General features: G+C 39.8%; 1 protein-coding gene across 3 annotated transcripts in view; it reads right to left on the reverse strand.

Annotated features, from left to right (window-relative positions):
* Window positions 1-6,165: 6,165 nt before the first annotated feature.
* Window positions 6,166-13,097, reverse strand: part of SCML1 (Scm polycomb group protein like 1) — a 19,141-nt gene continuing 12,209 nt past the window's right edge. For all 3 annotated transcript variants that reach the window (XM_045290722.1, XM_045290721.1, XM_045290720.1), the window contains 4 exons: window positions 11,452-11,556; window positions 10,636-11,143; window positions 8,674-8,825; window positions 6,166-8,208 (listed from right to left, as the gene is read on the reverse strand). In XM_045290722.1, the coding sequence (XP_045146657.1) occupies window positions 8,074-8,208; window positions 8,674-8,825; window positions 10,636-11,143; window positions 11,452-11,556 (900 nt within the window). In that variant the 3' untranslated portion in view covers window positions 6,166-8,073. The remainder of the gene's footprint in view (window positions 8,209-8,673; window positions 8,826-10,635; window positions 11,144-11,451; window positions 11,557-13,097) is intronic.

Below are 13,097 nucleotides of genomic sequence, written 5' to 3' on the forward strand. Positions count from 1 at the left end.
GAATCTCTTCCAGTTGATTGGCCAGGCAACTGTCTTTTAAATTTTTGGCATAGTTGGATAGACAGGCCTTGACAGTTGTATGTGCAGGCCTAAAACTCAGGGATAAAATTCAAGAAGAAATGGGGGCTCCAACAGCAGTAGTGATGGTTTTCCTTTGTGTTGGAGGTGTTTCGGAATTTTAATTTCAAGGTCTTTGTTGCTTAGTTTGTATATTCAAATCTGTGAAATGCCTCTGAAAATAATGTAGTATGTCTTTGAATTTCATGTCTATTCATAACATGTTTGAAATTATTTCAGTATCTGGCATTTCATTTTGCTCACTTATGTGAAAAACTTTTAAGATATATTCGCCTTTCTCATCTTTTGTGTTTCTATTAAATTATCTATGTAGGATATCTGGTTTTGCGTATAGAGGATTACTCACACACGTTTGTGGCCTGTTTTCAGTTCTTGAGTCTCTCAGCAATGCAATGTGTCAACTCCTGCGGACTTTTTGTGCCTATAATTCCAAAGTGCCTGCATCAGTAGAGTCACCATGTCCCCGCACCCACTTTTTAAAAAAACTTTTTGGTCAATTTGCATGCAGTCCTTAATTTTTAGAGGTTAAGGCAAATGACAAAGTAACTAAAAGCATATCATTGTTTCTACAAATCAATCTTTCAATCTTTTTAATGAGACAGCATCATCTAGTTACATATATTATTAAATTAAGTTTGGTTTTTCTGACATGTTATGCTTTTTTTCTCCCTCTCTTTGTACTGTCTTCCACCTCCTGTTACATCACAATGATTTGTACAAGGTACGATCTGTTTTTCTAGTTAAACAATTATTATAAAAGCAAGAGCAAAACCCAGAGTCATTGCTGTTTAGCCAATTCTGACCCATAGGGCCTCCAGAATGGAGTAAAACTAACCCACTGGGTTCCCAAGGCTATACATTTTTATGGAGGCAGACTATTGTGGGGCAGCTGGTGGGTTCGAACTGCTGACCTTTTGTTTCAAAGCAGTCTTTTAGCCCTGCACCACTAGCACTCTTTTAAGAGCAATCCACTGAAGAAAAACCGGAAATATAAGCAAAAGGAAGTGAAACATATCTAGAATACCACCCACTCAGAGACGACCACTAGAAACATGTTTATTTATACTCCTATCTTCCAAAATGTCTTCCAGATATGCAAACACATTGATATATAAAACATCATCTCATCTGCTAGGCTCTAGGTTGAGAGGGAAATGATGCCATCCATCTGCGTCTATGACTTATTTTGATCAACATGCCATGGATAGCATTCCATGGGAAGGAATAGATTTTCCTGATTAAAAACGTGAATGTCTGCAGTGTTTCTTTTTGAATGGCTATGACATCATTTAACCATCACCCCACTCCCTGTTGTGGACTTTTCAACCCTTTGTTATAACTGACAACACTATCACAGATAGGCTTGGTGAACCTTGAATCTTTGAGCATATCGTAACTTCCTTGGCAGTAAGTAGTGAAAGTACTGACGTCCTATGCATGGGTGGTTTTCAGGGTTTTTAGTTTTTTAGATGTAATGCCCAACAACTTTCTGGGTATCCCAACAGGGATCACATTCATGATTGTTTTGGGCTTCTGTTAATTCTTTCATGATTCCTTCCAGTCAACATTGTTGTAGTGGTGGCCAGCCTTCCAGTGGCTCTTGGCTTCTGTTATTCACACCCTTCAGTCAGCCCTCCCATATTATCTCAGAAGTGATCAATATACCCAGTGGAATATGGCAGATAGGATGGTGTGTGACTTCCAAGTAAGTCATAAAAGAGATGGTTGTGCTTTCTGCCATTCTTATTTGTTCTTTAGCGCTTTATATGTCCTGGACTGTGTAAAAGGTCCTAGAATGCATCTGCCTCTCTTCTGTTTGCTTGCCATACTGTGAGCTGCCACATGGAGAAACAGAGGTGACAAAGAACTGGGACCTCCTGCCCACTGAGAATTCAAGACCATCTGAACAGGATGAGACTGAGAGGATTTCTTGGAAACAAGACTTTTCGGGGAATCAGTTCCTCCAGCCCCAGTCAAGCCTTAGGATAATTGCAATCCTGGCTGCAACCCCTGAGCTAGCACTACCTAGTTAAGCTGCTCCCAGATGTCTTGCCCTCTGAAACTGCGTGAGATACAGCTTGTTGTTTAAGCTGCCAAGTTTGGAGGGAGGGTAATTTTGTTCCACAGCAATAACTGATAGGTCAAGGTTTAAAACATTTTATGAGAATCAACTGCGTGATAAAATGATATTTTTACTATTGGGGGAAAACTAAATTGCTCGGTAAATGGTATACATGGTCTGGGAACAATTGGGACAATAGCAACCCTAGGGGAGAAGGCGGAAGACTGTGTGTGCGCACGTGTGTGTGTGTGTGTGTGTGTGTGTGTGTGTGTGTGGTGTATCTAGACCCCAGATGTAAAGCAAATGCAGGTGGAAACTGAAAAAAAAAAAAGCCTGATCAAAAGCAATGCTGGGGGCTGTGATCTTAAAAACCTCAATGTCAAAGAAATAGGAAATAAGGGTAGCAGAAAATACCCTCATAAAGGCACTAAAGGTAACCTGACATGTCAGTGTAAACAAAATATGCAAGATCTCTGCTCCTAGGGAGCTAGCTGGAAAAACAGCATTAAAGATACCAGTAACTAGACTGACAAGTGTCCAAAATGCAGCAATGGTGAAGAAGCCATGAAAGACCCAAGAGGTGACCATTACCTGGAGGTGCAGCCCAACTTGCTGGAGGAAGCCCCGTTGCCAAGACAACATGAAGGAGGACTAGGCCAGGGTTCAAGGGAGGTATAAGCTGAAGGCCAAGAACACTGAGTAGGGGTGAGCCTTCTGTAATTGCAAACCTGAATCTCTTCTGGCAGATGTGTGGACTTTTAAATATATATGTAGCTGGTAATTATTTAACTGGAAAACTTTTATCCTCAACCCTAACATGTGGATCGCTCCAAATCCCAAGAAGTTATAGACACAAACACCTATACTCCTTTGTCAGGGAACAAGCAAACAGCTATAGGATGGCTATGGTCCAGCCCCCACATTTTCTTGTCCCAGAACCCATTCTGCAGAAGCAGCCCCTATTCAAGACATACTATTCTCATAGTTGAGGGAAATAAATGAAATTAGTGAAATGAACTACCCATGTACAAAGTTTCTGCTCTTAAGTGGTCTACTTACATCCCACTGCCTAAAGTCAGTTTCAGGGCCAAGTGAAACAATGGGGTGAGCCATAGATTTTGCCTTCAGAGGGGAACTGCAAGTCCCATGCAAGGGAGGGGATGTGGACCCTTTTATTGGGAATGGAAGAGCCAATGATGGGCAACAGGAAGGTAACCCACCACAGACTTAAATGCTATGGAGAAAGCTAAAGCAGGGAGGGAGAGCCACAGGGGTCGGGTGTGAGTATAATGGCCATGGGGGAGAAGATTTCACAGGGAAACTGACAAACTTAAAGTTTTAGTGTATTTATGTGTATTATGATCACAATGATGTTTTCAAAAGATCTTTTTCTTTGTCTTCTTGGGCACCGATTTTTGCCAGTTGCCATTTCAGTTAGGCTGTCCATGTGACAGAGGTTCAACCAATGTAATGGGAACAGAAGTGATATGGCTTGTCCCCTGCCACCTGGAATCCAAGGACGCCGACTGTCGAGGGAATGTGGAAGGAGCCTGGGCCCCAGAATCACTATCTACTTTCGTTGTGAGCAAGGAAGAAATGAATCTGGTCATTGAGGTTATTCAGCTGTCGTCCTGAACTTTTAACCTGGGAGACTTGAAGAGAGGGGTAATACCAGGTCTATCTAGGATGTGGATTCTGACCCCCTAATAGTAAAAGCAGTGAGTCACCAGCCAGGGGTGTGAACTTCAATGAGACAAGATATGTTGTAGGCACTGGAATTTTATATTATGTTCATACAACCGTAAGGAACTAAAGTTTTGACACAAAGGACGTAGGATTTAGCTTCTTACTGATCCCCTGGGGTCTCATTTAAGTTCCCTTTAAGAGATAAGCCTAGAAATCTATTTACTGAAAGAATGAGATCAAAATTTAAATTTCAGGCAGTCCCCAAGGTAGGAACTAGATCTATTCCTAAGTGTCTTTAAGTAGGATTTATGTGTATGTCAGAAGATGTGTATTTGGCTCTTATTTAGCTCTATTTAGTCAGGCAAGCCTAATACACCCCATATAGGGTCACGGTGAGATAGACTCAAGCAACTTGATAGCGGCAAGTTTAAAAGCTGCTAGTGCACTCAGTAGAGAGCCCTGGTAGTGTAATGCTTATGTGTTGGGCTGCCAACTGCAAGGTCCACATTTCGAAACCACCAGCTGCTGAGGGAGAAGTACAGGGCCTTCTACTCCTATATACTTATTGGTACAGTTCTACTGTGCCCTATAGACACCTTAGGAGTCAGCACCGACTCAATGAAAGAGTTTGGGTTTGGCTTTGAAGTGCAATTTAGGGTCCCGGGTGGCGTAGTGGGTAAATTTGGGGGCTGGTAACCACTAAGTTAGCAGTTCAAAACCAGCAGCTGCCCCTATAAAGAAAGACATGACTTTATAGTCCTGTAGAGTTATGGTCTACCCTGTCCTAGAGAGTGGCTATTGTTGGAATTGATTTGGCAGGGAGGTGGGGTGTTTTTGTGTTTGCTTTTTTTTTTTTGAGTGAAACTGCAGCAAATCAAGGTGTGATGAATAATTTGTTTTGAGTAGGGGTTAGTTCAGTCTTTCAAAGGGAGGGCAAATTTATATAACATTAAAGAACAAGTACCAGTGTCCATCTAAAACCACAAGCTTAGTAGAGCTTTTCATTATAAGAAACTCACACAATAAAAAAATTTTTTTCATGAAAAAAAGAGTATGTGTGGAGACTGATTATGGAAGCAATTGTACAATTCTGTTTGACGTGAATGAACTATGGAACGGTAGATGCATATTAACTCTCAATTAATATTTTTAAAGCCATCAATCAAGGAATGGGTTTTGGGCTTGCACTAAATCCTAGCTCCAACTTTAGCTCTTACATCATGACCCTGCTCGATACTAGTCTTCAAGAAAGCAGCACAGAAGATACGGGTGCTATAGCAAAATGTGACGAAGATATTAGACGGTGCCCAGCTATCAGATAAAATAGCATCTGGGGTCTTAAAGGCTTGTCTCCAAACAAGCAGCCATCTAAATGACATGTCAACTAAGTCCACAGGGAAAATGCAAACCATCATCAGTCACCGAAGAACTGTGAAGCATAGAATCCAAACTCCAAGGAGGGATTAGTATCAGAGCCTAAATTCTGAGAACCCGGCTTGCAGAAGGCTATGGATGACAGTGGGAGCCTGAGATTTGTTTGTGGGAACTACATAGGAAATAAGCCTCCGGTGAACTCCCTCTATTCACGATTGAGGGATGGAAGGAAAGTAGTTACTAAACAGAGGGCACTGAAAAGACAAGTATACAAGATCAAAGGCATAAATCTGACTTGAACAATTCAAACTTTGTCAGTTGATTCCCCCTCGGATTCATGCTGGACCTGACCTGGCTGTCAACATTTTCCGTGTTTTTGTTTTGTTCATATAGGGTATACTTCAGAGGTGTTATGTCACTGGAGGTCACTTTCTTGAAGGTGTGCTATATGGTTTTCTGTGTTTTGGTATATGAAACCCAGGATTGATGAATCTATAGGGACAGCAAGTAGAATAGGGGGTGGGAAGCAGTACAGTGGGGAGGGGACTGTAAAAGGGAGATGATCTCAAGGACTCCATGAAGAAAAATGTTTGGAAATGGATTGTGGTAGCAAATGCATAATTCTGCTTGACGTGACCGAGCTATGGGAAGGATATGTACTGACTCCCAGTTAATCGTAAATTTTTAAAAACGAAAAAATTCCTACACTAAACCCAGTACCCAAGTTGATTCCATTTGAACATTTTGGTGCAGAACCAGAAAGGAAACTACCACTGTCAGGGAGCTGATTCCAATTCACAGGAAGCCAACAGGACCAAGGAGCAAGAACTGCCCCCGAGGCTTTCTGAGACTGCCCCGTCTCTCCCCTCCGGAGAGGGAGGTGGGTTCGCCGGCCCACACTCAACCCACTGTGACCCCGGGGCCCCTTAATGCTGTGACATAAAATCTGAGGCTTTGACATTAACTGTGTTTGATTAACTTTATTGTGATTAAAAATCTGAAAACAGCAAAATATATTTGTATAAGCACCTGAGGAATGTTCAAGTAGGCATTAAATAGGCATACAATTGGAATAAAGACTAACTTTAAGTTAGACTCTTATTTTAGAAAACATAAAGGATATTGTAGTGTTGAATTTTCATTTGCATATAAAGTACATTTGGTTTTCTGAAAAGAAAATGTACATTCTTGTACATTGTATTGATACTTATGGCTGATATTTCTAGCATTCACTCTTATAAATATGATATTAACCATTAATATAAACTAATAATAATGTAATAAAGTAACAGCAATGTGATGATAAAATAATAACAATGAACATAGTTCTTTTGTAAATTGTAATTCTTCAAAGAAAGCCCGAAAAGATGATTTATAACAAAAGCATTCAAAATTTAGGGGAAAATTGCCTCAGAACTAAAAAGTGAACAAGAAACACTGCACAGAATGAGAACTTTCCTGTATGAAAACAATCTACTGAATGTTTTGTATCCCCTGAGAGTTAAGCTGAGAGGTACTGATGCTAGCAAACGATGCACATTTTTACCTTTTTGAAAAAATATATAAGAGAACATAAAACATGACAGAACATTTTCAATTAAGGCAGATCTTGAAAATGCTCTCTGCTGTTCTTCAGCGCCCCCTATCTGCCACGCTGGGCTCTAGGTGTTTTAAGACACAGTGGCTCTTGCAATTCTCGCAGTTTCGTGTGGAAACTGAAGCATGGGCAGATGAAGTAGTGTACTCCTAGCTGCTGGCTCATGAGTAGCAGAGCCTGGATTTGAACCCCACACTACCTTCAGAGGCTGTGCTCCAACTAGCAGACTGTACTATTGTAGGCAGGATGCAAATATTGCTTTACAGGATTTCTTTTACATCTAACTAAAGCTATAGTGCATCCCTCTGTGTCAGTGCAAAGTAACATTTTAAGTTCAAAAAGGAAAATTTTACTTGTATGTAAAAGGCATAGAATAAAATGTTAATATAGTAAAATATTATATGAGGAATAGACACATGTAATAAATATATAGATATATATTTTTAATTTGGACATTGGCATTGTCATGTAAGATACGTATCATAAACAAATGTCCAAGTTCCCCAACGTAGGGGATGTTTTAAATGTATAGGTATGTATTGAAAAAAACATAGACTCTATCTAATCCACTCATGTAGTATAAGATCCTCTACATAAAATGACTCTATCTTATAATTATCAAAAACTGGTAAGAACACATCATGGAAATTTAAAGGTTTCTGATTTTTAAAATCTTTAAAGTGTTTCTTTAAATTTAAATGAAATTTGTTTTAAATGGGAAATAAATACAACATATAGAGACGTAATAATAGGGAAAAATCATTTCTATGGCTATCTAAGGCAAAATGGCAGGACAGGAGCAGAACGCTGCAGTATAACAGATAAACTATTCAAGGAAGAGAGGATATCTATAGTCGCACCTTTAAATTTTCTTCTAAGAAAAAAAATCTCATGGCTTTAATTATAGAAGTTTTCTATCCCTGACATTTCCCTTTGGGGATTTAGTTATTTTGGCTCTCTACAAAAAGATGGTTTTATATATATAACGATATATCAAGATGAACCAAAATCAAACTTGTTTGGTACATGGAGTATATATATATGTAAACTGAACAACTGCAAATAATAAAAAGGTACAAATAATAAACTGACCATTTGACTATTTCAGCACTAACACATGGTTTTTAACAAAGTAGACTGGATTGTAAAGGTAGTTCTAGAATTCTGAATATAACCTATTAAAGGAACCTTAGCACAGCAAAAACTGCTTAGGCAGCAAAAGGATTTCACTCTAAGGTAAACCCAAAACCAATCCAGTCTACATTTACATAGTGCCTCAGTGGTTGAGGTAATTGTCTTGCTTAAGCCTCTCAATGTAGTAGCAGAGCTTCACGGCTGTCCCCAGCTTCAGCCCCATGTACTTCATCATCGTGTCACTCTTCAGGAGCAGCAGAGCCCTCCCATCGATCTCCTAAAGAGAGACCAAAATGACAAGAATGAACAATGCTTTCTTATCAGAAATCATTTCTTTCCGAGAGTATGCCAAACAAATGAGAGTACAGCTGGTGGACGGCTCCTTCTTGTTCTTCACACCAAGGATGGACCAGGGAGTGTGGGCAGAATACTGCATCGGTCCTTACACAGGGATTCCTGACAACCCAGAGAGGAGCAATCATATGGTAAGAACCTTGAGGATGGACCTTGAGTATGAAGGGGCTTCAAAAAGCTTGTGGAAAACAGAATGAAAAAATAGTTCTTTTGACCACCAAGTTTTGGAAGACCCATTTAAAGAACACAGGTGACCCTTAGCCTTTAAGGGTCATGCTTTGGGTGAAATTACCTTTGTTACATATGGGAAAATCCACCTTATCAGTACCAACTGAAATAGATTGATTCTAAGGCATTACCAGAGAAAACTGACAAAAAGATACATTACATGTTGTATGAAGACATCGCTCAAGGTGAGGGCTATCTGAGGATCGACTTTTCTGATATAACGTATCACATCCTCCACAGTCCAGATCGAAGGATCCTTACCATAGGTTTGGTTAGGGTCACTAAAGTCAGATTTCGCTGGTGAATTTGCAACTTCAATGGGAGAAACAGAAAAAAAACAAATCTTACTTGACCTGATAGTTATTCTGTCTGAAATAAGAGATGTTAAGTAGAAAGTCATGGTTTTCATTTATGAACCTTTAGTTACGTAACCCCGTGAGAACCCAAAACAACCATGAGAAAAATCAAGGGCAAGCCAAAATAACAGTGGCTACCCGAGAGCTTCCGTCTGACCTTCCCCTAAGAGAGCAGCTTTAGAAGTTACTGTAAAGCTTCAAAGATCATGAAACCAAAGGCAAATGTCGTGAAGGGTCTGCTACTTGGGTTAAATTAGGCTGATTTAACCAAGCCAATTACTCTTTTGAAACATTTCAATGAATTTCTCAAAACCAAAATCTCTTTTTTCTGTTTGTCTATATTAGGTGTATTGATTTGCTACACACACACTCCCTCAAACATACAACCATTTAAACATTTTCATTTTCATGAATGACTTTTAATAACCCTAGTATCTTTAGGAACCAAATTCATTCTTTTACCAAATGTCGATTGAATATAAATGTTTTTATCATCATCTTACTCTCAAATACTCTCATAGTCTAAAATGCTTATTGACAAATTGAAGAAAACACATTATTTTCTGCTTACCTAGAGTCAGAAGTTAGTTTGACATTACTTTTAGTACCTCTTTTAAAGCTGAAATGCACAGTAATACTCTGGTTGAAGATTCACTGAGTGAATAAACAGTTTAAGAAAGAAATCACCCAGGAAAACAAGGTAAGTGCTCACAGTTGTAGCTCTGTTGGTCACTAACATCCCCTGGAATTTCTTTGTGTCTACATAAATATTCATTTATTCAACTGGAGCACTGGACTCCCTGAAGTTAGTGTATAATAACAGAAATGGTTCTAATCAAGGGACACAACTTGATCCTTTTGTTTTGTGTGTGTGAATTAGCCAATCGTTTGCCCTTCCTTTTGTATCACCAACCACTGGTCATTTCAGAAGCATTTTGAGTATGTACCCAGGGAAAGTAAGCCTTGTTTGCATACATAGTGAGTTAAGATGTGCTAACCTCAAGGTCAGCAGTTCAAACTACCAGGTACTACTCCCCCAGGAGAAAGATGTGGCTTTCTGGCTGCTGGAAAGGTTTACAGCCTCAGACACCCAAAGGGACAGTTTTGCTACTCTTTCCATTAGGGTCACTATGAGTAGTAATTGATCGATCCGTTGATGTGAAGAATTTATTACTAAAATACAACTGCCCTTCCACTTGTCAAAAAATAAAAATGTTGGTCACATCCACCAAGAAATTTTGCTTGGCTGTATCAACTCCAGTGAAAATGGTGCTTGGTGTGGACTGTGCCGTGGCTACAGCAATCTGGCAAACTAGACAGAACCACCACCTGCTTTCAGGCACCACACACTAATACATTTGAACCACTGAATTGTATGGTGCATGAACCATATTGTCAATAAAACGATTCATAAAAAAAGTTAATTGCAACACTAACTAGACCTCTAAATTAACATATCTTTGTGAGATTAATGGCTTCTCTCATCAGAGTCTGGTATAGTTATGCCTTGCATAGTCTATGTATCTAGTTTTAATAATTATTGCAGACAAATTTATTTGAAACTATGATTTCTGGTGCATAACTCTACTTTTATGTTAACAATTCAATGACTACAAGGTTTTCTATTTTTAGTTGAATTGCTCCCAACCCCAACCAGCACCTGAATACAAACCAGCCCTCAACATGGAGCAGTAAAACCTCCTCTGGCTTGCTGAAGAATATAGGTCAAACAATGCTACTTGTAATGTGCATCATTTTAAACTCACCAAAATTGGAAATGCATAGAGTATGATGGCCGGTGTTTGTATTCTCCATGATATCAGAGTTGCTTTGCTGGCTACAGTCGTCTTGGGGTAACATTGAGTTATCATCACTCAGGGAGACTGTAGGCCGAGTAGGCGAGAAGATATGGCTGCTGTCATGTGCCCTCGGGCTGGGAAAGCAGGGCCTGAAGGAAGGACCAGCATCATCTGGCATAAAAAATGAACCATAGGACTGTACGGAGTAGACAGAGCCAGGCGGTGAATTCTGAAGGAACCCTTGATCCGGCATAGCAGAGACAGGCTGCTCTATTTCAACAGGTGCATCCAACTGAAATGCTTCACCTACAAAGGTGGGCTGGGGATCATTTCTTTTGCCTGCCCTTGGTAAAGCTAGGCCATGACTTTCAGGGTGGTTGAATACAGCACGAGCCCCCTTCTTCTTCATTTTCTGTCGTTTTATTTTTTTAGAAATGCGGTGATTATACTTTTTGTATACATATCCATATGGTTTCTGATAGAATTAAGGGAAAAATGAAACAAAATAGTTAATGAATTCCAGTCGTTGATTTTCATCCAGTACTGCTGTGTGATATTAAAGAAAAAAGTACTATGTTGATTATGTGCTTTATTGTTCATCTTATATAACTCTATAATTGTATTCTGTAACTGTGGGTATAAAATAGTCCTTGTAATACATTTATCAAACCTAAACTTCAGCATTCTTCTCAGAGTTATTAGTTCTTTATCACTTCTAATTGATTGGCACATTTAGGACCTAAAGGATTATCATAGTTGTGAAAATATTTTTATAATACTTACCCGATTTTGCCATAATGGTTTTACACGATGACGCTGGATTTTTGAAACTTTTCCATGAATCACATCAAATTTCTTATCCAGGTTTTGAATAGCATCATGTATGACCTATTATAATATAAGCTATTTTAGTATTTTCTATTTCAAAAGAAAAGCAACATAGTGAAATACCATCAAGCCACATTCTATTTATTTATTTTAGTTAATAGTTTTATTGGGAGTCTCTTACAAATCTTACAACAAGCCATCAATCAATTGCATTAAGCACATTTGTACATATGTTGCCATCAACATTTCCAAAACATTTTCTACTTAAGCCCTTGGTATCATCTCCTCTTGTTTCCCCCTCCCTCATCCCATTCTCTCACCCTCGTGGATCCTTGATGGGTTATGTATTATTTCATATCTTACACCGTCCGTTGTCTCCCTTCACCCATATTTCTGTTATTCTCCCCCCCCCAGGGGGGGGGGGCAGGGGCTATATATCCAACCTTATGATGGGATCCCTCTTTTGCCTCCTCCCCTCCCCCATTCCCCTACCCCCATGATATCCCTACTCCCACTACTGTTCTTGAAGGGTTTATCTGTCCTGAATGTCATATGTCAAGAGTTCTTATCTGTACCAATGTGTGTACTCTGGTCTAGCGGAATTTGTAAGGTAGAAGTGGGTCATGGTAGTGGGGGGTGAGGGGCATTCAGGAACTAAGGAATGATGTGTGTTTCATTGGTGCTGTACTGCACTCTGGATGAATCATCCCTTCCTTGTAATCCTTCTGTGGGGATGTCCAATTGTCTACAGATGGGCTTTGGGTCTCCGCTCCAACCCCCTCATTCACATTGACAAAATTGTTTGTTTTGGATCTTTTGATACCTGATCCCATTGACACTTCTTGATAACACAGGCTGGTGTGCTTGTTCCATGTGAATCAAGACACATTTTAACTGCTAGAAAGGAAGTGATCAAGCCATCAGATATTTCTTGTCTGTTACTTGATGCCTGAGTGGCTGAGATCAGGAGACGCCCCCCTTCTAGTAAATTACTCTCTTTCCCATAGGCACTGACAGGAGCTTGAATTCTGGAAAGTAAGTATATCACAATCTGTGTGACCTATCAAATTTATCATGGGATCCTTTCACATCACAGAGGTTGTAGTTTTAGGAAAGGAATTGTTTCATCTGCTCCAAGGCCAAAGAGCTTCCCACCATAAATACTGTGTAAACTACCAGACAGTGAGTATTCAGATGTAGGGAGTACACAAAACCAAATAAAACAGTTCTGACTTCAAAGTAGTTTACAATCTTGCAAACAACAATTAACCTTACAAACCCTTTAAGTCCATGCCCCTTGTATGCTAATGGAGTGTGAGACTAAAAATTCAAGTCTTCTTTGAAAGCACAAGAGATTTCATTCCCCCCATACCAGCTACGTGGACAACTGCCCCTCCCCCCAGAAGAATTTACTTTTGAGGACAGCACTGAAGCTGCAGCTCAGGGAGAGGGACATGTCTGATCAGAGCACACGGGAGCAAATGAATGGGGAGGAAGACAGCATGGAGCACATCCTGGCCCACCAGGCCTGGAGGATGATATCCCTGTTCCGAACAGCCAATGCACAGAGTGGACCATATGGCTGCTCCCACCATGAGACA

The sequence above is a fragment of the Echinops telfairi genome, unplaced genomic scaffold, assembly GCF_000313985.2.
Source record: "Echinops telfairi isolate 266 unplaced genomic scaffold, ASM31398v2 ScPeMD7_53;HRSCAF=182, whole genome shotgun sequence".
Classification (NCBI taxonomy): domain Eukaryota; kingdom Metazoa; phylum Chordata; class Mammalia; order Afrosoricida; family Tenrecidae; genus Echinops; species Echinops telfairi.